Source organism: Orbicella franksi, chromosome 15, assembly GCF_964199315.1.
Source record: "Orbicella franksi chromosome 15, jaOrbFran1.1, whole genome shotgun sequence".
NCBI classification, from domain to species: Eukaryota; Metazoa; Cnidaria; class Anthozoa; order Scleractinia; family Merulinidae; genus Orbicella; species Orbicella franksi.
Window position 1 is genome coordinate 3,912,701 of NC_138159.1, and position 25,438 is coordinate 3,938,138.

At 39.8% G+C, this 25,438-nt stretch overlaps 1 protein-coding gene across 1 annotated transcript in view; it reads right to left on the reverse strand.

The window, feature by feature from the left end:
• Positions 1-25,438, reverse strand: part of LOC145470537 (low-density lipoprotein receptor-related protein 2-like) — a 60,334-nt gene that overhangs the window by 27,524 nt on the left and 7,372 nt on the right. The window contains exons 4-31 of the mRNA XM_081454343.1: positions 24,483-24,608; positions 23,469-23,582; positions 22,946-23,065; positions 21,990-22,112; positions 21,246-21,365; positions 20,627-20,749; positions 20,331-20,552; positions 19,527-19,716; positions 18,357-19,277; positions 17,351-17,742; positions 16,450-16,575; positions 15,581-15,724; positions 14,741-14,983; positions 13,270-13,503; positions 11,788-12,030; positions 11,006-11,197; positions 10,045-10,230; positions 8,971-9,210; positions 7,957-8,110; positions 7,282-7,416; positions 6,628-6,896; positions 5,861-5,977; positions 4,910-5,134; positions 4,042-4,213; positions 3,385-3,773; positions 2,629-2,790; positions 1,598-1,869; positions 482-764 (exon numbers count right to left, since the gene is read on the reverse strand). Of these exons, the coding sequence (XP_081310469.1) occupies positions 482-764; positions 1,598-1,869; positions 2,629-2,790; positions 3,385-3,773; positions 4,042-4,213; positions 4,910-5,134; positions 5,861-5,977; positions 6,628-6,896; positions 7,282-7,416; positions 7,957-8,110; positions 8,971-9,210; positions 10,045-10,230; positions 11,006-11,197; positions 11,788-12,030; positions 13,270-13,503; positions 14,741-14,983; positions 15,581-15,724; positions 16,450-16,575; positions 17,351-17,742; positions 18,357-19,277; positions 19,527-19,716; positions 20,331-20,552; positions 20,627-20,749; positions 21,246-21,365; positions 21,990-22,112; positions 22,946-23,065; positions 23,469-23,582; positions 24,483-24,608 (6,237 nt within the window). The remainder of the gene's footprint in view (positions 1-481; positions 765-1,597; positions 1,870-2,628; positions 2,791-3,384; positions 3,774-4,041; positions 4,214-4,909; positions 5,135-5,860; positions 5,978-6,627; positions 6,897-7,281; positions 7,417-7,956; positions 8,111-8,970; positions 9,211-10,044; positions 10,231-11,005; positions 11,198-11,787; positions 12,031-13,269; positions 13,504-14,740; positions 14,984-15,580; positions 15,725-16,449; positions 16,576-17,350; positions 17,743-18,356; positions 19,278-19,526; positions 19,717-20,330; positions 20,553-20,626; positions 20,750-21,245; positions 21,366-21,989; positions 22,113-22,945; positions 23,066-23,468; positions 23,583-24,482; positions 24,609-25,438) is intronic.

Consider the following 25,438-nt stretch of genomic DNA (forward strand, 5'->3'; position numbering starts at 1 on the left):
AGAACCACCTTGAACAGCATAATAAACAGTACCACATGAAAATACTACTCAAAAGCTTTCATTGTAATGGTTACAAACTAGGTTTCGTCCAAAGAATTAAAAGTTAGAACCGCCTCGTACAGCAGAATAAACAGTACTAAATGAAAGTACTGTTCAATACCTTTCATTTGAGCGGCCAAATACTAGAATTTCATTCACAGGCTTAAAAGGTTGTAACCACCTTGCAGAACAAAACAAAAACGACACCTCATGTAAGTTTTGCTCAACACCTTTCATTCTAATAGTTAGACCCAAGATTTCGTTCCCAGAGTGAAAAGTCGAAACCATCTCGAACAGCAAAACAAACAACACCGCACACAGGTAAATTAAGTACAATGGGTCAAGGGTGGGGTGGGGTGGGGAGAATGCTTCAAGGGTATTCAGGAACCCCTAGGTACCCTTCCCCGATGAAAAAAACCTTAGCCGTTTGTTACCTACTCACCACCATCAAGATCCATTTTCCAGATGACATCGAGAGACTCATCAACCCAGTAAACCTTATCTTCCTGGTAATCCAAGGTAATTCCTATTGGGCTCTTAATGCTCCCTCTTTGTACCAAAGACTGCCGGCCTGTACCGTCCATTGAGGAACGCTCCACTTTGCCCCTGCGACCATGATCTGTCCAGAACATGAGCCCTTTTGCCGGGTACACTGCTATTCCTCTGGGGTCACCCAAGTCAGTGGAGATTACCACTGCTCTGTATCTGCCATCTAATCTACTAACCTTGTGAGAGATAAAAGGCAATCCTTGTATACAACTTTTTTAAACAAAAATATTAGTTCTGAATATGATATTATCAGGGCACACCAAGAGTTACTGTCCCAAGAAATTTGATCCCGACGTAATACATATTTTTTGACTGAAGCGGGTTTAAAAGCTCCAGATTTTACAAAGAATGTATAGGCTCCTTAGCGCTATGGCCGCCCATAAATTGTCCAGTTTTTGAAAACCAATGTCTCCTTCAGTATTACAGTTAAAGAGCTAAATATTTCACCATGTTCTAAGTTTCACTATCTAACGAACGTGATGTTTTCTCTACGCAAAATCCTATGGCAATGAGGCAGAATGAGAGCGAAAAAAGTGGCTGTAACATCTGTGGTACAATCTTTTGACATGGAGTACTAAGAGGCGACACGCAAGGTAGATATACACTGTAAGAGTTCGTATCACCGAATGACTTGATCCCTTGCTATATGATGTTAGCCAATGCAACGTGTGGGAAAAAATACTGCTACTACTAATAATAATACTAACATTTTAGGTGATCAACGTAAGACTTTCAAGGAATTAAAAGGTATATAATCGTTTCAATTTTGCTGTTTTCCTTGTGGTACAACAAAGTAAGATTGCATTGGCCTTTATATTTCCGGACACGATTTTCATCCTTCGTTGCAGATGAAAATAGCATTAATTTGACTTTTTACTCTTTGGAATTCCCCTTACATTAGCTCTAAACGTAGTGGATATAGCCTTTACCTAGCACAAAGCCTGTCAAGTCAGACCATCTCAAGCCCTTTTTTAGCTGGAATCAAATACCAGAAATGAGCTTCACATACCTCAATGACATCATTACCAGAATCCGTCCAAAACAGGTTTCCAGCCACCCAATCAACAGCAAGTCCTTGAGGCCTGCGGAGCCCGGAATTTATGATACTTTTCTTTGCAGTTCCAACTCGTGATACCTGACCAATCTCGTTTGTGCGATCGTCCGCGTAGAAGAGTAAACTGGAGTTGAAGTAGAAGTCTACCGCAAAACAGTTACGCGCGACACCTAACGGCTGCATTACTTCCTTCTTGCTGCTTGGGTCCAAGGAGATGCCATGGATTTCTGCAACGAAATAAGCGAGAATTTTCAGCAAGAAGGAATGTTTTTGAAACTAAAGTCAAATCGAAATATTGTGTTGTATTATATTCTATAATGTACTTTTACTTTTATCGCATAGGATACAATCATTATTCTCGCATTTTGATTGGTTTCTTACTTATGATCTATTGGAGGACAGACGTATAGATGACGTCATTGACATATCGTTTTTGTTTCTTTATCATATAAGACAGAAAGAGTCCATGTTGCCATGCGTCTGTTCACTAATAGATCACAGAGGACACCAAAATGTGGTAAGAACATTAGTGACACACTCAGTTATCGCCTGGCGTGACGTTTTTGTTCTCAACACGTTTTGACGTCATCTGTGATCTGTTACTGTACAGACGCACAGCAACAAGGAATCTGTTTGTCAAACAACCATTTAACAACTGAGCACGGGAGGAATAAAATAACAAACTATAACTCTAAGACTCATTAAAAATTCATCCGTTTTAAACAAAGCAAGTCATAACCGCAACAGTGTTTGGAAATGTGCTCTGTATTAGTAAACATTTTGAAGATTTTATTTCTTCGTCTTGACCTAGACTTTTGATTCAGGGAATATTTCAAACATCCCAGAAAGTGGTCCATCACCTAAATGTATAATTTCGTCAAAACTACTCCATTGTCAGTCCTAAGTCCAATGCTCTTTTCTACATTTAGAGATGCGATGAAACACTTCGTCTCTAGCTTGATACATGACGTTACAAATTTCAGTACCTGTAGCCGTTGAGTAGATTAAAAAAGTATCCACACTCTGGCAGGTTTTGGCATCAGAAGCTAACGCAAATCCCATAGCACAAGCACAACGGACTGATTTTGATCCTAACGGCAGACACAGCTGGGTACAATTGCCATTGTTCACACTACAACCACTGGTGCCTGAGACAGAACTAGGTTGATTAATTAATGAACCTGCAGCTCATTCTATGAATACATTTGCCCAGTACAATGTAAGCTTAGTTTAAATGACTCATATTGAACCAACTACCAGATATAACAGGCAACTGGATTCATCACGCAAAAAAGATGATGGCTGAACCTTGTCATATCTATCACGACTTTAGATTACCCAGAATTGCCTCTATTATTACAACTGACTCTAATATCGAACACATTTTACGATCTTGACGATGTCGCAAAATTTATCGCAAATTCACCTGGACATAAGCAAACTCTTCTCTCGCACTAAATAACGACTTTTAAAGAGGCACATTGGTTCGTAGTGACCTAACAAAATTCAGTTTGCGAAGAGCAGTTCGAAGTAATTAACGTATCGTACACTTTAAAATAGTTGAATGTTTTGAAACGGACGGTTCATTGAGGACACTGGGTGTTAGCTGCATTGAAATTCTCGCTACTGCATCTGGCATTTCGAATTTGTTTTGTCGAGGAAAATGTATTTTTATCAGGGAAAAGTCTGGAAATTTTGAAAGTGATGTCTGTAGCAACCATGTTTTCACAACAGATGAGTACCTGCTTGGTTTTCTTTAGTATATATACGCACACCATACAGGTATTCCGTCTCCTTCTTTAGCACAGTTTTCCTTCCACCATACGTGGAGCCCTGAAAGACGCTAGTCTTCCTCCAATCGGTCCAGTAGAGCTTTTCATGATGGACATCCAATCCAAACGGATGCGACAGAGATCGATAGAGAACCTGCGCTGACGTCCCGTCAAAGTTCATCCAACCAATCACATGAGTCCCTGCATCGCACCAATACAGTTTGTTGGTGTTGAAATCGATGGCAAGTCCATTGGGGAATTTAAGATTGGTTGTCTTGAGGCGGGTCCTGTCTGAACCGTCCGTGAAAGCGCGTTCAATTCTGGCGTTATTGTCTTCCCAGTCAGTCCAAAACAGCAACCTGATAAGAAAGCAGAAGAGCTACGTTTAAATGTCAACGAAAGAGCAGTAAAACATTTATTACAGGAGTGACAGTGCATCTGTCCACAGACGTTTATTTCTTTGCTACGAGTTATTTTTCTTCGAGCGTCTGTCCGTAATAGTAAGGTGTCCATAATAGTGGACTGTCTGCCAGGTGAAAGTTGACTGAATGGATGCGTTATCACTAGTGAAAGCTTTCCACGTTTCACTGTAGTAGTTTACGGTCTCGTGAAGAATACACATCTTACCCCATCATGGGATGAACAATAATTCCTCTGGGTTTAGCCACATCGGAGGAAATCAAAACCTTCTGATAACTACCATCAGAGCGAGCAACTCCAATAACCTTCTTCCCTGTGTCTGTCCAGTAAATATTGTTTGCTGTCCAGTCGTATGTTATACCTTCCGGTCGAGCCAAGTCTGGTACGAAAAAAAACAAACAACCTACTTGCAATTTGACATCACAACTCACTGCATGCATTAATCAATACAATAACCCTTTTTTTTGCATTCAGTGACCTTTCATAGTATTGCTTGACAAAACTAGACCATGATAACAACGTTTACATCAATCAAAATATGTGTTTTGGATTTCGTTTTTCGAGGTCTTTCTCACGAGAGCCCTTATAAGAACAGTTCACTTAACAAGATGAGAAATCATTGCCAAGAAAACCGTAGATACAAATTTACCGCACTTTCTCTCTTAGATCAAGCTTTCAATAGCAAACTTATTCTCTTATTTAACAATTAGATTCGAGATTTCTATCGCATGATACTTGACGAGGGCGCAGCCCGAGTGAAAATCACGCATAGAAATCGAGAGGAGTAATCTAGTTGTTTTAGTCAGTATAGATCTACCAGTCTTTCAAAACGTCATCTAAATCCTCTCCATAGACTCTTTGAAAACGCAGAGAAACGGTCGCCATTTTGTTAACAACCGCACACTGTTAGGCTACACACTGTCAACAAAAGACACACTGTCACACACCACAATAGAGATACTGAGTAGCGTAGCCAATCAGAGAACGGAATTCGTAATAGAACGCTAATTGAGTTATTCCAATACACCTTATAGATGTTACTTGCGGTGTTATATTAACAGACTGAACAGCTTACCATCGGCAACAACTGTTTCACGACCGGAACCATTGAAAAATACCCTGGAGATGGAATCTGCTTTGATGTCACTCCAGAAGAAGTATTTATCCTCTACACTAACATCAACCCCAACTGCTGTCTCTAGTTGCCGCACAGGAATGATCTGATCTTTGGTGACGCTTGGATTTAAAGATATCCCTGTTACTATTGCCTTCCTGGCATATAGAAGGATTACTTCACTTTCTGTAGAAATAAATGGCAGTCCAGTATTATAAAACCTCATTGCTGTGTACAAACAAAATGATCCAAATAGAAAGACACACACAGATTCCTCTCCTTGCAAATTTGAAAATTGTTTTTACGCAATATCGGCTGTGCATATACCATTTTGTGTATTTCTGTGCAACACACGATTGAATGACTGAGTGACCGAGTGAAAATAAATGGCTCTGAAGAGAGCTTGTGAAAATAAAGCAATTTTCTTTTTTTGGACCAGTGGCTCTCCAGGCCCAGTGGATGTCTTCGACATTCGCACGGTAAAACAACTAGGAGTCTCTCTACTCTTCTCAAATTCTCAAACAATTCACTGTTACCCACTTATACAGCTCTAAAATCTCTATTAAATTTACCAAGGATTAAAAACAAAAAAGAAAACAAACTTCAAATAAAAGCAGAAATACATGCTTCTTTTCTTTCCAGAAAATGAGTCAAATCAGGTTTTAGCGATTGATTTGCCAGGGTGGTGAGTGGCAAGTGAGCAAGTGAGATGGGAAGGGGGAGGGGCAGAGGAGGGGTGACTGCGTGGCCAAAGGACACAACTCCAACAAAAGACCTCTTGAGTTCTGCATGTCACAATCCGCACAATAAACGTTAGGTGAGCACGACTCCTGTTAAACGAAAGGGGCAGCGAAACATGCCGGAGCTGCATATAGCACACATGAATTTATCAAGTTAGATGGGCAATTTTACCTAGACAAGTGATGCTGTCATCCTGCAGTACCATGCCCACAGGGCAGTTACAACTGTATCCTTGAGGTTTGAGAAGACACATGTGAGAGCAGGAACTGTTAAGGCAGTAGTTGACACCTGAAAACAACAAACAAAAAAGATATATTAACCAAGGGTACTACCAGCAAAGTTAAGATTTGGCATGCGGCATAAAACGGTGGACGTTTCAAACATTTTGAGGTACCCCTTTCATCAGTGGAGGTTTGCTGCAGTCATTTATAATTTGTCTTCAATAAAAATGCCACACAGTTCCTAAACTGCAACGTTCAATTTTGTGGCACCAAAACAGGAAAAAATTTGATGACGACAAATTCAAGGTACAACGCAATATTTGTTTTCTTGGAGGTTTGGAAAAGGAATTTGCGAACCATGTCGCGCTTCAAGTCAACCACTTAAAGGAACCACGTCACAGTTTGCATATATTGAAAGGTTTAGCCTAAATTCTTCAAGTTCGTCGTTTGTAATCCGTGTTAATCTTCTCTGTCCTTAACCATCCTTGTTCCTTTAAGGTTTATTATTATCTCTTTGGAGTTTCTCCACCTAAGTAAACAGCTATTTTCAGGTTTCCTTCAGTTTAAAGGTAATTTTGTGCACAACCAAAGTAACTCAGAACCCGTGACGGAGCTCCCTTTACAATCTCCCATTACGTGACGGTCAGCAACTTCACATTCCCTATTGCGTGGCGGTTAACACTTAACATTCCCTTATTGCGTGACACAGTCCCTTACCTTGTGGCTGCTGAACGGGATGGACAACATGCAAGTCCATCGGTTTAAACCCTGCCGCATGAATCAAGGCGGCGTCACCACCATGGAACTTGTTTCCGCGCTTCACTTGTTTTCTTTCCCAGTCTGACCAGAACACTGTGTCCTCAAACAGCGCAATGGAAAACGGTTGGCGTATTTTTCTAGCATCTCTGAGCACGTTATAACGTTGAGAGCCATTGTAGTTACAGAAGCCAATGTAATCCAACTTTGCATCGATCCAGTACAGTCGTCTACATGGACAATACAAGCAAACAACTTGAAATTATCATTACAGAATCGGTTCGGTAGCACCATGTGTTAGAGACGAATTGATGGTAACTATAACACTAGGGACTAGGGAGCAGGGATGGCGCAGTGGTGAGAGCGCTCGCCTCCCATCAATGTGGCCTGGGTTCGATTCCGGTCCGGTGTCATACGTGGGTTGAGTTTGTTGTTGGTTCCTGCCTTGCTCTAAGGGTTTTTCTCCGGGTTCTCCGGTCTTCTTCCCTCCACAAAAACCGACATCTCCAAATTCCAATTCGACCAGGATAGAGAACCCGCATAAAAACCAGCCAAAGATGATGTGCCTTTCTCTCTATTAATTAATTTATTTTATTTATTAACGTTCGCACCAACCTGTTGGCGAAATCAAGTGTGATTCCGTTAGGCCACTCAATTGTAGTGTTGACAATCACTTGTCGAGAACTACCATCCATGTTGGCTCTCTCAATCCGGGGCTTTGACGAGCCCCAGTCTGACCAGAAAAGAAGCCTGACACAAAATGGAGACATAATTAATTCTTTCAATTATTTCTGATAAGGGACAACTACATCAAGGTTACACACGTCTAAGTTACCCCCAAAATATGTCTGTTGCCATTTAAGATGAGAATTTCGGTGACAGGAATTAATAAACAGGACAATATTTTGCGTAAGATGAAATTCTGGTTAAGGCAGCCAAGGCAGTCTTGCAAAAACCCAAAACAAAAGAGAAAAAATTCATGCATAGGAGACTTGGTAAGAGCTATGTCACTAGTTTCGTCTTTTTATAACATCTTGTTTCATCTCTAATATGGAACCAAATTTCGATTGTGTCCAGTTCGTGTGCTTAAAGAAATACAACATGACGTTTCCCTTTCGTTATTTTGGGTAAAAAGGATTTTAGAAACAAAGCTTAGCTTAGCTGAAGATGGGGAATGTGTAAAAGAAGCGGCCACCTCACATATCACTTAGTACATAATTTTGAGCCGCATGTTGACAGCCAGACAATGTTTTGGCCAAAAGAAAATAAAAAAAAAGAAACTGTCCTTACCCATCCCTGGGGTCAACAGCAATCCCACGGGGAGATTTGAGGTCATCCGAAAACAAAGCCATGCGCCATTTACCATCTAAGGTAGACACCTCAATTTGTTGGGTTTCTGTGTCTGTCCAGTACAAATGTCGACCAATCCAATCAACAGCAAGTCCTGCAATAGATAAGTAAGACTTTATGAGATCAGCAATGGTCAGCCTCTGGTAGACTAGTTCCTATTGTACTCAGTACAATAGGAATTAGTCTACTAGAGGCTGACAGTAACTGTGATCATGATAAGCATTATCTACAAGAGAGGTTATGTCTTTAGAGCATTTCCATATGACAGGCTAGAATCACATGGTACGAAAATATGCGCAGATATTTGACCGAGAACATAACCTGTACCAAGAGGCGAACATTTTTCTGGAAGTGAAGCTCAAGCTTACTAACAAAACCAAAGGAAAAATCGTCAAAAATAAGATACAGATCGTAAAGATTAGAGATGATTGCGACGAACGTCAAACGACGAACTTATCTGGCTACGTTACGGTTTGAGCACCTTACAAAGTTTAGCCCACTTTTTTTTTCAAATTCGTCGTTTGTAATCCGTGTTAATCTTCTCCAACCTTAACCATCCTTGTTCCCTTGTGGTTTATTATCATCTCTTTGGTGTTTTCTAATCTTAGTAAACTACTATTTTCAGGTTTTTTTCAATTTGCGTTAAAGGGGCTCAGTCACGGAATTTTGAGTTATTTTGGCCACATACAGAATTACCTTTAAATGGTAGGAAACCTGAAAATAACAGTTTAATAAGAGAGAAAAACACCAAAGAGATAATGATAAACCATAAAGGAACAAGGATGGCTAAGGATGGAGAAGATTAACACGGATCACAAACGACGAATTTGAAAAATCGAGGCTAAACTTTTCAATATGCGCAAACCGTGACTGAACTCCTTTAAATTTTTTTCTGGAGGTACCATCTGTGAAGAAACATATTGAAGAACATTTGAAGAAACCTTAATACTTTACCTTCCGACGTCAAAAGCCCTGTTGTTATAACATCCTCACATTTACTGCCATTTAAGAAACATCGCACGATTTTATCACTGTTGACATCAGAATAGTACAGTCGTTGTTCCGACCAGTCGAAATCTATCCCAATGGTGTTTGATAAGCCGTCTAGCACTGTGGTATAGTTTGATCCTTGCCGAAGGTTGATCTTCCTTATTTCACGTCGAGTCGAGAAATAAAGGTACGGTGCAATTGCGTCTGTAAACAACAAATAAAACTGCTATCCAGATTGTGATTTCTACATCTTCAAGTTCTAATTAACAATTACACTACTCGCACGAGTTTTCTACGAGCGAATTGTCAACGAGGCGTAGCCGAGTTCACTACTGCTAATAAAAAACGAGGGCGAGTAATCTAATTGTTTTTGTAGACACTCTAAAGGATTACAGCACAAAACCCACAATTTTGTGTATTTTTAGCCCAAAATTAATAATATCTTTCCAATTCAAGAGCAGTGCCCACGCGATCGTTGTAACATCTTGTGCTATTTCCACAAGTCGAGCTAAGAATTAGTCTGAACTCCACCTGTGGCTGTTATCTTATAACAACTCAGAAACAGTTCGTTTTACAGAGGCGTAAAAGCGTACAGGATAAGCAGAGAGGTACTATGTAATAAGTGGTGGTAGTTTGCTGTTGCCTAATAGGTCCTTGGTGATTAATTCAGCGTTATAGAAGAAGATGACATGATTAAGTACATCCTTGCTTCCTCGATCTTTCGGACTTTGGTAAAAGAAGCAATTCTGAAAAAACACCTTTTGACATCGTCGCCTGAGCATTTACTCTTGTGTATGAATCAAAAATGGTATCTCGGGTATCTTGGAATCAACCTGAAAAGTTCCATAACTCTAATAAGCCTGCAAGATCCTGACTAGTTCTTGGGCAGTTTTGAATTTTCCATTCAAAGACACTACACGGATCTCTGTCGTGTTACGTCATCAGAAAGGGACTTTTCAAGTCGAGTTCCAGACCTCTTTAGCGGGAAAGACTGGCACTGAAAGTAAAGACGCCCGGTTTTTCAGGATTTCCGCTTACCTGCAGCTTTGCATCGCTTCATGTCAGATTCCAGTTTGTAGCCCTCAACGCACTTACACCAGAACGATCCTCTGTTATTGAAACAATGCTGGCTGCATGAGCTGGGGTCCTTACACTCATTAATATCACGGCACGTCTTGTTGTCATCCGCTAAATGAAACCCCTCGAAACATGAACATAGCACACCTGTTGACATCAAAGAAATAACTCAGTAGCTTAACAAGTGACAAGGATTAGTCGGTTGGCTGTTGTATCGTCGGGATTGGACCCAGGCTATGTAGAGCGCAGATACAAAAGCGCAGGGAAAACAAATGCACCGAATGCATCATCCTTTCGTAGACCTTTAACTAAGTTAAATTTTACCGGCTGTCAATGCAGTAATTGCCTTCGACTTAATTTATATAGATATACGTCATTTCTAATTTAAGATATTAGCAATATTGTCAAACACTTTAATCATTAGCCTCTGGCTAGGCGGACTGGGAGACCAGCCCCTGTGTAATTTGACATGAAATAAATTATCTTATCTTATCTTAAATTATCTTATCTTAGGGACAGGAGGGACTGAACTATAAGTGTACCAAATACTATTGTCTTTAATATAGTATTAACCCTTGATCCCTTGAAAATTTTAATCTTTCTCCCTTATTCCCTACAAATAAATTCCATTGTTCCTTAAAAAGTTCGGTCAAAGTTCCTTTTAATAGTAGAAATATCCCTTGTTCCCCCAAATTAATCCCAAAAATATCCCTTGTTGCCTTGAAATAGATGATCGTTCCCTTGTTCCCCCAACCCCTGGGAAGCCCTCATAGTATTGTAGAGAGATTTCTAGGTTGACATAAATTGTTTTCTCTTGTCACTTTATTCAACATTTGAATAAAGAATAAACCACGAGGGCTAACAATAAATTTAACTGACCGTTTAGGCTGCAAATTAAAGCAAAATTCCAGCATGAACTAACCTTCTGGGATATCGTTGCAGACCTGAGAGCAGCCTCCATTATTCTGCTCACAGCCACCCAGTAGACATCCAACTCCCTCGTCGCTACCATCAGGGCAGTCTGTGTGTCCATCGCAGAATCTACTGTCCTCCACACACACAGAGGAATTGAAGCATTGCCGCTGAGTGGGGCCGCATGTCAAAGTAACTACCGCTGTGGAAAAAAGAACGTGTAGGATAATGGAGTTGCTTCTAGGGAGCATTAAAATAAGATCTATTACAAAGGTTTAGGATGTGTACATACAGATCAACCCCTATTAAACGGCCCACCTCTGGGAAATGGATAGTGGCCGCTTAAAGGGGGCTGGACACTTAATAGAGGTAAAAACAAATAGAAAAGCCTTCAGTTGATTACTGGCCGCCTAATAGGGGTGGCCGCTTAATGGGGGCTCGACTGTAGCTTAATAGCATAATTAGTTACTTTATCGACTCTACGTTTAATTTTTTCAAAGAATTTTAGATGAACTGTAGCTATCGTGTATGTACTTTGCACGAAGTTTCATGTAATTTTAATTTTATTATGACGGTGACGGTGTTTGGATATCTAATCTTAATTAGCATAGATTTTTAGTTCCTTAGTTCCGTTTTAAGAAGATATATCAAACACTAGAAAGAGTGTTTCACAACGGTTCCAAACCCCTCGAGATTCGTCTAGGGTATCCCGCTGCATGTCGTATTTTCAACTCTCTTCTCTGTTTGGAAATGTGATGAAGCACTGTCTCTCGTCTTTGATGTACTACTTACAGCAATTTCGCTCATCGCTCAGATCACCACAGTCATTATCGCCGTCACATTTCCACTCCGTCAGAACACAGCGTTGGTTGTCGCAGGTAAACTCGGTGGGGCGGCAAGTTGGTCTTGTGCAATTTGCATGTTCGTCCGAACCGTCACCGCAATCATTATCAAGATCGCAGACAAATCGTTCCGGGATGCATCGTGTGTTGTTGCAAGAGAACTTGTCGGCACCACAACCAGGTACAGAGGTAGCTGTAAATGAAAGTCAAATTCAGAGTTTAAGAGTTTGCAATATAACCTATAATTCTTTCAATGTTCTTTGATCCGCTTGGTGTCTGAAACCAATCCTGTGGGAGTTGAACGCAAAGGGGTACCGGAACGAAGTGTTTCAAGGAATTTCGACCAGGAGAGTAGTGCGCCTGTACATTGGTCGCCTACTTTAAAAGAGCACAGTCACAGTATTTCGAGTTATTGTGGCCATGTACAAAATTACTTTTAAACCAAAGAAAACTACGTAGTAATACTACTTTACTACTGCGGTACGATAGAAAAACACTAAAGAGATGATAATAAACCATAAAGGAACAAGGATGGTTAAGAATGAAGAAGATTAGCACGGATAACAAACGACGAACTTGAAAAATTCAGGCTAAACTTTTCAAGACGCGAAACCTTGAGTAGCTCCTTAAAGTTGAATTTGTCAAAATTAAAAAGTGTATCTGGATAAGCCAAAAGGCTAAGACAGAGCCGCTGGAAAATAGAAGTTACTCTTAGGCTAATTAAAAGGAAAACATAAAAAAAAAATCTAGCGTAATTTGGAGAATAAAAAGAACCATATGGTTCAGGCAGTGCACTTTACACTGCAAAGCTGTAGCACAAATACCCAACACTTCTTGAAACAAAAACTGCTTGCCAATTAAATCTTTTGAGAGATATTCTTCTAATATATGAAAGTTTGACTCTCGAACAGCCATTTGGGACACTAAATGTATGGCTCTTTATAAATCTCCATCACCAATACGGAATATCTTGGGCTGAGATCCAAGATGTCCATCCCCTCCCTCCTGCAATTTCACACTGCGAGGAGAGAGGCCAGTGTCTACGGGATGGAGATGATTGTCTGCAAACTAACTAAGTTTCTCCAGCCACAGCTGTATAAGGACAAGGAGAGTAAGAAGGCTCTGTCCACACTACGCCGGAGGAATTTGAAAACGGAGGTTTCACTCTGGAAACGCATCAAATGTTTTCCGTCCATATTACGCCAGAGAAATTTGAAAACGCAACAATCACCGGCCATTTTGGATTTGTGTTTGAAAAACACTCGGGCAGGGAAATCACGTGATTATCGTGAGGTCATCGTTTTCGAAAAGCTCCGTTTTCGTGACGGATAAGTGTGGACGGTAGGTCTAACCGTAGAAATATAGCAGCGTTTTCAAATTTCTCCGGCGTAGGGTGGAGAGGGCCTGAGAGTTAGTATGATAAAGAACTTACCGCATCCTGCTTCATCAGAATCATCTTCACAGTCACTGACCCCATCGCAGCGCCAGCTTCCAGTGATGCAATTTCCATCCAGACATCGGAATTCACGTTCTGAACACGTCATTGAAGGGCAACTCTGTTCATCTGAGTTATCGCCACAGTCATCATCGCCATCACAGCGCCAGTCGTTCGGGACGCATCGCCCAGAAGCGCAGGAAAAGTGTTGATAGGAACAAGTGTGATTATCTGGATCATTCAGTAAAAAAATAAGCTTTGAACACCACTCGATTTAAAATGCCACATTTAGCAAACGAATGGGAACTTGCCCATTTGCCCAAAGAAATATATGCCAGGGGGACAACGCTTTGTACAAACGTGTCAAGTTTGAGGTCTCATATTTCCCTGAGTATGAAACGAATTCTGATGAAACTTCGCATATTTTCTAAATTTAGTATTAAGGACAAATTGATCTTTGTTTCTGTGAAAATGCGAAGAACTGTTGATTTTGCGCGACCTGGTCAAAATGGCCAATAGACCATTTTACAGCTGTCTGTTCGGTGACCTTCAATTTGAATGGCAACGAGGCTGGAGGTGACCTTGTTTGGATACAGACCTCACTGCTTTTGTTATGGTTACCGTAATCACGTTGTTCTTATCAATGCTAAGTGATTCGAGTTTAGACATTGACATAGACATAGACAGTGAGAAAATAAATGAGACAACGAGAAAACAAATGAGAAAAGCAGAGAGGTCCGTATCAAAGCAAGGTCACCTCCAGTCTTACTTGCATTCATAGGTCTGGGCACATAACTGTAAAATGGCTTATTATAAGTACGTAGAATTCCGAAAATAACGGACCCGTTACTTTCGGATTAAGCCGGCCAAAGGGGCCGCTACTTTTGGGTAGCCGTTACTTTCGGATGGTTAAAAACATTTATACGGTAACAGTCATTTCAGACAAAGCGGACGCCTGACACATGAAATTTTAAAAAGTTCCATTTGTGTGTTCCTAACTAGCCACATAAACAAAGCAGACTGTATAAACAAATAAATGCCCTAAATGTTGGTACTGTAGCGCGAAACTATTATATCGTATTATATTGCGATGCAACTGATTACACTACAGTGTATCATTCGACTCTGCTGCCAGACAAATACAGCTCATCAATCATAGTTTCAAGAAAAATTCAGTTAAGTTCGAAATAAGATAATAAATAACTCTTCAAGTTGTTCAGTCCGCAATCAGTCTGTTCAATCCGCATTGCGCTTGAGATCAGAAAATTTCTCTTTTAGTGAATTCTTCAAAGGGCCGCTACTTTCGGAGGGGCCGTTACTTTCGGGGGTACCGTTACTTTCAGGGTTCAATAAGAAGGTAAAAAAAATTAACGTTACTTTCGGGGAGCCGTTATTTTTCGGGGGGGACCGTTACTTTCGGAATTCTACAGTAACTACATGTGAACAACAACTCTCCGAGTACACTTACCACATTGCAGCTCGTCAGAACCATCGCTACAGTCACTGAACCCATCACACCTCCAGCTGCTTGGAGTGCACTTGCCATTGTTACAGCGGAACTGCACATCAGTGCATGTGGCGGATGTACAGTTAGATTCATCCGATAGATCTCCTGCACCGCAGTCATTATCTCCATCACAATACCAGTTTTCAGGTATACACTTGCTGCTGTTTAAACATCGAAATTGCTTCTCACTGCACGTTGCACCGGCTAAAATGGGAAGAACACAACCTTGATTTCAATAACAGCTGCTGTATACTTACGACCGGTAAATTAAACACAACTTGAATGATTTTTTTCCTTGACTAATTTTAGCACTTATCCAATTCTCTTACCAACGAATCACACTTTACAACTATAGATAAACTATGAGAGCTGACAAGAGCTCGCCGACCACATCCATGGGCATCCGTGACAATTTGGTGAATAGTAAGTAGGTTTGCATACCTATAAAATTGCTTGCTTAATTTGACCAAAAAGCAAATACAAAAACTGTGTTTTCCGTGTCCTGCGGTTTCTAAATTCAAGTATAACTGAAGGGTTTTCGGTATGAGAAGATTTAGATGATACTCTTCTTGCTTAGACAACTCAAGTTTTGCATCGAGGTCTTCTTTTTAGTTTCTAGACATTTTCCTCTTGATATTTGTCTTGCTCCACTACTTTTTTAGAAAAAAAATTCGAGATACCGAGACGTTTTGCTAGCAATGTAGGGAAGCAATGCGTGCAAAAAGTCTTTGCGGATGTAACAAATGGGCTTATCATGTTAAACGACAAATTTTTAAAAAGTAAACCAGCTTTTACACTTACCACAGCCAGCAAATCCTGTCTCATCAGAGTGATCGAAACAGTCCATTTCACCATCACACCTCCAGTTGTTAGGAATACAAGCTCCATTTTTACAAGCAAATTTGTTAGATGGGCACTGAGGTGTTGGTGAGATAGAGACATTGACTAGAACGCAACGCAAAAAAAGATATTCTACAACCAGCATTTCGTCGACTACATGGTTAAGATACTTTGTAACAGAAACAAACCGGGTTTTATGATTGGTATGGATCCTATGCTGCCACCAACAACATCATCAACAATTTGTAACAACAACAACAACAACAACGACAACAACAACGACAACAACAACGACAACAACAACAACAACAACTCTATTTTTCTCATTACAAAGAGCGTTATTAACAGTTAGATTTAAATTCAGGAAAGGTTGTTCAAATTAATGATAACTGTGATAATCATTTGTTTTTAATGAGACTGGAGACCAAATGAACCGTTAGGTTCTTGAGTTAATCTCCAGCCTTGTTATGTCTAATTGTAGGACAGGAGAGATGAAGGAAGAATTTACAGTTTACAATTTAGTTTTTAGGGAAAAAAATCACTAATTCGGGTCTTAATCTCACAGTAAGTGAAGCTATACGTACTAAAACATTTTAACTTTTCATGGTATATAGTGTTGAATTATACTACTAAAAAGTGAGAATAGTTGCATACAGAAAATGTTTGCCATTCTAAACTCAGAAAAGGTGCAGGTGTAGCAACACAAGCCATTCGTTCTAGGAACCTTGCACTTGCATAGCATTTCTATAACTCGTACGAAACACAAGAAATGTTACTTTTCTATTTCTTCTGAAATGTTCTCCTCTGCTGCTTCCCACATTTCTACTTACCAACACACGTTCTGTTACTTCCGTACTCAAAGTCCATACCATACGGACAGGCACAAGTGAAACCACCAGGTCGCAAAAGACACAGATGACTACAACCATCAGAGCCAACGCTATAAGGACTGCTACCTGCAGTTAAAAGAAGCAAGTTATTGTATATGTACGATTCAAGATACAAGGCTCAAATTACAACAGTGTCACATGACTAAGCTTGTGTTAAATAACTGTATGGGACCAAACTTGATGCTTCTGTTAGCTAGGATGACCTCAACAGGGCAAATCATGTTTTGTAGCATTTCCATATAGCAGTTAACAGAATAACACTATGGTGCCACGCCTCGAGAACTGACTCATAATGTTATAAGCTGTGTTGATTCCTGCAGCTTGATACTGATAATTATGGCCTGCTGCTGATTTGTTGGGCTTCATACTGATTGTTATTAATTAACACGACTTGTTAGTGATTAATGTGTCTTGTTAGTGATTGGTGCACCTTATCAGTGATGTCTACGTCTTGTTTGTGATTGTCACTACTTTGTCAGGTCTCGATAAAAGCAAATAGTTTATAACGCGATTGAAGTTACGACTGAATGGTAAAGCCGTACTGAGAAGAAAACAATTCCTAAAGTTGAAGAGATAACTAAACCGTAATGCCGTGAAAGGGTTCAGTTTTGCATAGCAGAGGAAGTCTTGACTTAAACGCAGTGCTGTAGAAGCGTAGTTGAGAGCGAGATGACACATACCCATTAACGTCAGTTGGGACTAAAACACTGAACTTTAGAAGTGCATCTTCATGTTAACGTAGAGTCGAAAATGCGCGCTGTTTTAATGAATATATTGCCACGTCTGAAATTGTCCCCGGTCTCACTCAAGTCATTCACAAAGAACAGTCTGTGGGACCCACCTGTTTGCTTCGCTAAATCGTAAACTCGGATTTCCATCAGCCCTTCCAAACCTGACCTTAATACAACAACAGACGATGGATCGTTGATCTTTGCCCTTCGAATATCTTTACTAGTCCAGTCCGTCCAGTAGATAAATCCATTGTAAACATCAAGACCAAAAGGATGAGTCATATTTTGCAGTACCACTTTGCGGTTGGAACCGTCAAGATCAACACACTCGATGGTGTCTAATCTAGCGTCTGCCCAGTAAAGTTTGCCGGACGTGTAATCAACGCTAAGGCCGTTTGGCCAGGTCAGACCGCCTCCTTGAACAAAAATCTGCCGTCCTGTTCCATCCATATTGGCCACTTCTATCTTAGCTGGGGCTTGCCAGTCACTCCAGTACATCTTCCTGTTCAAAACAGTGTAAATGAAATGTTTGACGGTACAAGCTGCATGCATTAGCATATGCATAGTGATAGAGGTAAGAGTACATTCGAGCCTAGTGAACTAACAAGCCAGTGCTTACTTTCGTTTTCAACTGAATGAGGCGACTAATAAATAAAGCATTTCTATTCCCCCTCGATGGCATGCTAGTCTATCAAAGTTGATTAGTTCCGTTTAAGAGCCAGGAGTTCTGGAATTCACAGTAGCTCTAAGATTCTCAAACTCATTAATAATTCATCATGTGTAAACAAAGGACATCATGACCGTGATGGTGTTTGGAAATCTCTTCTTAATTACAGTAGCATGGATTTTTTACGATTTTATTTCTCCGTTTTCTCCTTAGTTTTAGTTTCAAAATTGAGAAGATATATTTTAAGCACTCAAAACAGTGTTTGACCACATTATCAAACACCCTGAAGTTCGTCAGAAATGCTCCGCTGTGCGTCGTTTCTTCAACTCTCTTCTCGGTGTTTGGAAATGTGGTCAAACACGGTCTTTCGTGTTTGATATATTACTAATTAAAGTCTTACCGTCTTGTTCCGCAGGTGAGAAATTCCGAAGTGAAAAGAATAAACTTACCCCTCAGTTGGATGCAAGACAATGGCCCTGGGTCGTGCCACATCCTTATCAAATAAAACCTTCTTGAACGATCCATTTAACCTTGCTACCGCTACTTCATGTCTATCAGCATCTGTCCAATACAAGTTTCGACCAATCCAATCCACTGCTAAGCCATCAACATTTTTCACTGATTTCACCAACACCTTAACCTTTCTGTCAGCAAGACTTATCCTACTTATGTTGTCTCGAACAATGTCAGAAAAGTAGATCATTCGCTCTTTGGCATCAAAGTCAATTCCGACAGCATTTCCAAGCCCTAGCAGAGGTGAAATAGCATCGCCTGATGCATTCACCTCTTTAGGTATACCTGCGATTTCCGATCCACGTGCATAAATCAGGAAAGTGTTCTGTAAATTGCAAGACTTCTTATCCTCGGCCAGTTGATAGCCTATCCTACAGCTGCACACACAGCCTCTTGTTGGAATAGGTGTGATGAGACACAGCTGAGTGCAGCCACACTTGCTGTCGTTACAGGGATTGGATGCGGGCGGTTGCCTAGCACTGTGGTACACGTGCACATCCATTGGCTGGCCAAGATTCTGCAACAGAACTTTGCTCTCATTGCCCGTGAACTTCTGCACTTTGATAACCGCATGCCTTGTCCAGTCAGAGAAGTATAGGAAATTCCTATACACGGTGATGGCAAATGGATGGACAACACTCGGATGACCAAGAACTCGCCTTCGTGCTCCGCCATCGTAATTCATGGCTCCGATGTAGTCAAAGTGGGCATCAGCCCAATAAATTTGACGGGTTGGATAATCTAAGGTCAGGGCATTAGGCCAGTAGATGCCTGTCTCTGCAATGGTTTTGCGGGCAGATCCATCCATCCCTGTTCTCTCTATTCTGTGCTTACCCCAGTCTGTCCAGAACAAGTAACTACAAATACAAAATCACCGTAATCACACCAACTTGTTCAATATCAAAGATTCAGCTGAAAGAAGTTTTAAGAAACACAGTTTCAGGTAACTGACATATATAGCGACTGAACGTTTTCGCCCGAGAGGATTAGAATCACACAGATTGTCACTAAAATGTCTTTGACTAACAGCAATCTTCTCTACATAAACACCATCAAAATACTTCACCCCTGTCTTAAATTCACCGGCACATAAACGTTAGACTCACCCATCCCTTGGGTCAACAGCAATGCCCCTTGGGTTGGAAAGGTCCTTAGTGATAAGTGATGCAAGATGACTTCCATTAAGCTTGCATACAAAGATCCTTTTTGCTGAGCTGTCCACAAAGTATAAATTTTTTGCTACCCAGTCCACAGCGAGACCATCTGGTACAGCTAGTCCATCTTTAACAACAGCTTCTACCTGATAACAACACAATGACAATGATGAGAGAAAACCCTACTGAGAATGACAAAGCCTCCATTCAAATAAATTTCTCCTTGACTGTTTGTTGTTGAAAAGGAAATTGCATGGCACAGTGTTAACGTAGGTGCCACGTAAAAGCAAAGAGTTATAAAGGCAAAACAACATGGCGTTACAGCACCAACATAATTTATATAGTTACAGCATCTAATGTGATAAAGACGTTCTTACAATGAGGGGTGGTGAACGGTAAATGTGAGAGCCCGAGACATTTCAACTTCTTCAAATGTGAGACCGAGACTTAAAAACACCATGATCGACACGTTCAAGTTCGAAGACGTTCCGACGTTTTTAAAACACATAATCGATACGTCGAAGCTTTCTTAGTCTTGCAAAGACATGGAGACTGCGGGAAAACTTCGTGAAAAAAAAAAAATCGAGACTGCGAGACCCGTGTAATTCGACGAACGTTTCGCACAACCCGTGGGTTTTGAAGGACAATTCACCACCCCTACAATAGGCACTCAACGTAGGTGGATCTAGTCCAAGTACCAGAACCAAAAGCATCTCGATACAAGTAACAAAACAAAGCAAATCACGACAAGTCAACCTACTTTCTGTGGTTGGCCACCATCTTTACCAAATAAAATGTTTGTTCCATAAATGGCATTTTCAGTCACATCTGTCCAGAAGAGCTTTCCTTCACCAACATCAAAGTCAATGGCGACAGTTCGGCTCAAGTTAGAGAAAATGAAGTTATACTTTACTCCATCCAAACTGACTTGGCGTATGCTTTTTCTGTTTGCTAGTAATAACCATGGCTCCTCACCTCCTATAATAAAAGACAGTCCATTGAGATAACAATTTTTCCACAATGTAAATCACAATCCAAACAGGAACCATTACCTGGCGGTCGACAGGTGCGCGGTGGTTCAAAGACATATCCCTCCACACATGAGCACTTATAAGATCCTTCAGTATTGAAGCATTTGTGATCGCATATTCCAAGGGTTGAACACTCATTTACATCTACAGAGCGAAAATACAGTAAGCTGTATGTCAACAAACCTATAGGGTACGATTTGTTTACCACAATCCGGGTCAACTTGTTGGGAGACTTGGACTGAGTGTAACTTAGCTTGTATATCATCATTCATGTGCTCTATATTCCCACCTCGACTTTTTTCAATGTTGAGTTGGGAAGAGATACAACTGTCTCTACATCGAATGCAGTTTCTGCACGTAATATAGATAGCGACAACGGTGTAATACAGCCTTAGTTTGAAAAAAATTGTAGATCATAAGGGGCCCAATTAAATCCGAGTTGACATTGCAATATGACAGACTTGTCTTATCTCACTTAAGAATATTAATTTTTAGTTGTAAGGGAATGTCTGATGAAGCCCTATTAGGTTTCCAAGTGATATTCAGATTTGACCACTAAGCTAGTGCGCACAACAAAACTGTTCTTGCAATTACTAGGATACAAGAGTTACATGTACACAAAAGAGCAATTTACACTTACCCCTACATGAAATCCCATCAGAATCTAAGACATAACCAGGTCTACAGAAACAACGAGCCCCACTTGACGTTTGCTGGCAAAGCTGGCTGCAATTTTTCTGCCTTAAACAATCCTGATTTACTGAAAAATACATGAACGCTAAACTTAATATAAAGCATAACAATTTATACATTTTTGTATCAGTACCATTAAGATAATAATAGAGCCAATTTTGGCGCAGTGAGTAGACATGGGGGTTCCAAACAAGATTTGCTCAACATGAATTTCCTGTCATTAATCAGAATTTCACCATCATGTTCAACTAAACCTTAAGAATCCTTACCAGACTTGTGTGTTGTTATGGTCAAATCAAATGGGGGAATTTGTGGCAGGCAAATCATGTATGGCAGCATTGTTCACCTACAGCAACCTGATTTGTCCTTTTGGCAGGATAATCACGTCTCTAGTAGCCTGCCAATTATCCATTTCCACAATTCAAGGCAAGTTTTCTCCATCTTTAATCAAACTTATATACTGACCGCACTTATCTACACAATGCACAGAAACTGACTGTACTACAAACACATTATCAAAATAATCAATCAGGAAAATAATATGTTGGGTTTAAACCTTTGCCATCCCTGGTCCACTTTGCTTGTTGTTAAATGTTTCAAGATTTCCTTTGATTACAATGCATTCATATCAAATTTGTAATTTGACAGGATGTACAGTTCCTGGGTACAGCAGGTCCAACAATGCACTTACAACAATGTGTGCCTTCATCAGAATTGTCACCACAATCATCATTTCCATTGCACACTTGAGTCATATTCAAGCAACGAGATGTCCCTACACATTGCCACCGGTTTGGTGGACATGTCACAGGCCCTGGAAGTAGTAGGCAAGAAAGCAAAAATTAGCAATATTTAAACAACAAGGAGGAAAGAAACAAAAAATCCAAAGACAAGTTAGAGGAGTATGGTATACCCGACCCAGTCTTGACATGCACACCATATCAAAGATATTCAGGAATATTTTAAATTAATTTCTAGCTATACAACAATGCATGTGCACATTGTATATCTAGAAATGGAAAAAAATGTAAATTATATAGTGCAGTTTTCAATGGAGTGTCAAAAGTAATCACGCAATTACTTCGGATTTGGTTTTACTATGGTTTGTGATTGGCTAAGTAGTCTACGTGTAATTGGGAAGCACATGTAATCGGTTTGGTTCTGGTTTTACGACACTCGACTGAAAACCACTCTATCAGTATTACCTTGGTATTGGTTAAAACTAAAAGTCTTCCAATTAGGCAAACATCACAGATAATGAAATGCAGTTTGGTCTTGCAGAAGACAGCACATAATTAAATCTAACATTTAGCAGGGCTATCATTAAGGGCCGTAAGCCATAATACTTGTTACGACTGCATGAGTATGCTTGATTCTCCCTTGATGCTACGGGTGAAATTCCCTGTTGTTTAGAGAATTCACCCACAAAGTAACAAATTTGCTATGGGTGTGGAGAATAAGGCTACAGGTAACTAAAAAATTAATGACAACCCTGTTTAGTATCAAAATGCTCTTCTATCACCTCTCAACTGGAAATTGTACTAAAATGTGTTTGTATAAATAATACTACACTATTTATAACATAATAAAAAATAATATTAAATGTATTAATATACTTATTATTAAATGTTCTGCAATATAGATTACCACAATCCTGTTCGTCAAAACCATCCTGGCAGTCATCCTCCCCATCACATTTCCAATTGATGTCAATACACGTCCCATCTGAACATCTGAACTCAGTAGAAGCATCACATTTACTCTGCGCTATATATAAACATGTAAAATATATCAGACAAAATGGGTGACAAAAATGGACAAATCAGTATTCTAGAGTCCAGAAAGTATGGGTCTGATGAAGAAAAACAGTGAAGGCAGAGAAGGCTCCATATTTAGTTTCCTACAGTCAACACAGAACTGGCATTTACCAACACCTTTGTAAGCATGGCTCACACCTTCTTCGGTGCCACAAATGCAATACCCCTCATTAGATATCTATCTACCATTCCAAAATTCATTGTTACAGTAATAAATAAATAAATACTGGTTAGAGTATAGACATGTATACATTAATGGGTACTATGTTCTGCAACCAAGAAGAGGAAAAAATAAAATACTTCAAATAACCACAACATGACATCAGGTGAATAGTCGCAAAAAGCCTACTTACTACAGTTGAGCTCATCGCTCCAATCTCTGCAGTCATTTTGTTCATCACATACCCAAGAATCATCTATGCACAGGCCATTGTCACACCTAAACTCATTGGGCTGACATGGTGGACCTGAAGCATTCATGAAGGAGCAAGTTTAAAATTAACCAGTGCATGTATTAAGCAAGTATTGTAATGCACATTTAAGGCACTCAAGTTTAACTTTCAGAAGTGAATAAACAGATGTCACTCTTCAGTTGAGATACTCTAAAGTTCTCTCTCTTTTGAGCCCTCTTGGTTATCTGCCTGCTTACAAAGAATAGGAAGCCCCTTAAGTGATATAAGGCCTTCCAATGTAGATTTTCCATTATTAACTTACTACTGTTTTCTAGGAATATCATTACCTCAAGTACAAATAGGCAATGAATAACTAAAGACTGGAAGTATATTATCAGAGTGGCTTGAAACCTATCAAAATATTTTTCAGCAGAGTCATTTCTAGTCTGCTTTTCTCCACAATGGTTTAATTACAAGCTATCCATATTTCCTGGACAAAAGCCTCCTAGTTATGAGGCTTAATCAAGCCTGGCCAAACCCTTTACAACCTTGACTGAGTCCAGGTTCCATAACAACATTTTAAAGTACATTGAAAGTCTCTTATTAGTTACAATTAATAAGAACAGCTTTCATTCACAGACACTGCAGGGACCCCAAACACCCTGTTGTTGCACTTTTTTGTATGTATCATACAGGTGACATGCAGAAGTCTATTACAGTGGAACCTGACCTGACGGCCACCCTGTTAATATGACCACCTCATTATCACAGCCACTTTATGAAAACAAAAGCTCAGTCAGTCATTTTCATATTTAAAGAACCCCTCTAATACAGCCATCCATTAATATCATGGCCAAATTTTTGTGGCCCATTGGAGACCAGATTAACATACCAGTACTCAGGATTAATTATTCAAAAATTTATATTTAACAACCTCCAGTGTCAAGAGTTTATAATGTTATGCAACATACTCACTTGGGTCACAATCAGTCTCATCTGACATATCACCACAGTCATCATCCTTATCACACCTCCAATCCATAGAAATGCAGATTTTTCCATTTTTACAGCTGAAGTCATGTGGAGCGCAAGTATGATTTTCTAGATAATGAGGATTCACACAACACAATTACACTAATTAAAACAGTTTGAAAAGAAACGTAAAGTTACTACATGTACAAGTCATGTATGTCTTTGCTCTTTCATGGCAGTTTCTGAGGGAAAGATCCCAATGCACAACAATTATTGTAAGTTACATCAATTCTCACTGTAGGGTAATCTTTGCTGATGTCATTGTTTAAATTTTGCCTCATTAGCATATGACTTTGTGTAAAGAAGGCATCATGATAGACGGGGATTGACTTATCAATCAGTTTACTTTAAGAGCAATTGAAACTTGGTAATTGGCCTAAAATTTTAGCCCTATGGGTGACACACTGAAGGAGATAATTGCCTTTTAACATTGCAAAATTTCTGGGTGGCAAAGGCAATAATAAGCCCATACATTCTTTGTCAAAACCTGTATTCCCCCCACCCACCCCCAAAAAAGTACACGTATTCAATACATTGGACTCAAAGTAAATTGCGTCAAGGGACATTTTACCATGCGATTTACCCTTTTAATTTTCAGAGCTCAAATCTGTGTGGCTTGTTCATAAAATGAATAGCCTTATTAATGTCACAGTGTAATAATTATGAAAACAATGTACAAAGACTCCCTTTTGGACTAATTACGATAAAAAAAAAAACTGCCCCAAATACTGCTTCAAATGCCACTCATTCTTAAAAATTATTAACGTTAGTTGTACTTTGTGCCCAGCTGGTTTAGTAGAACCACTTTGCTGGCCAATTAGATATGCAGTAAAGGTCTTTAAAGATTAAACTTACTGGGAAACATCAAAACTGTCTTCAGGTTTTGGTGAAGTGAAAAA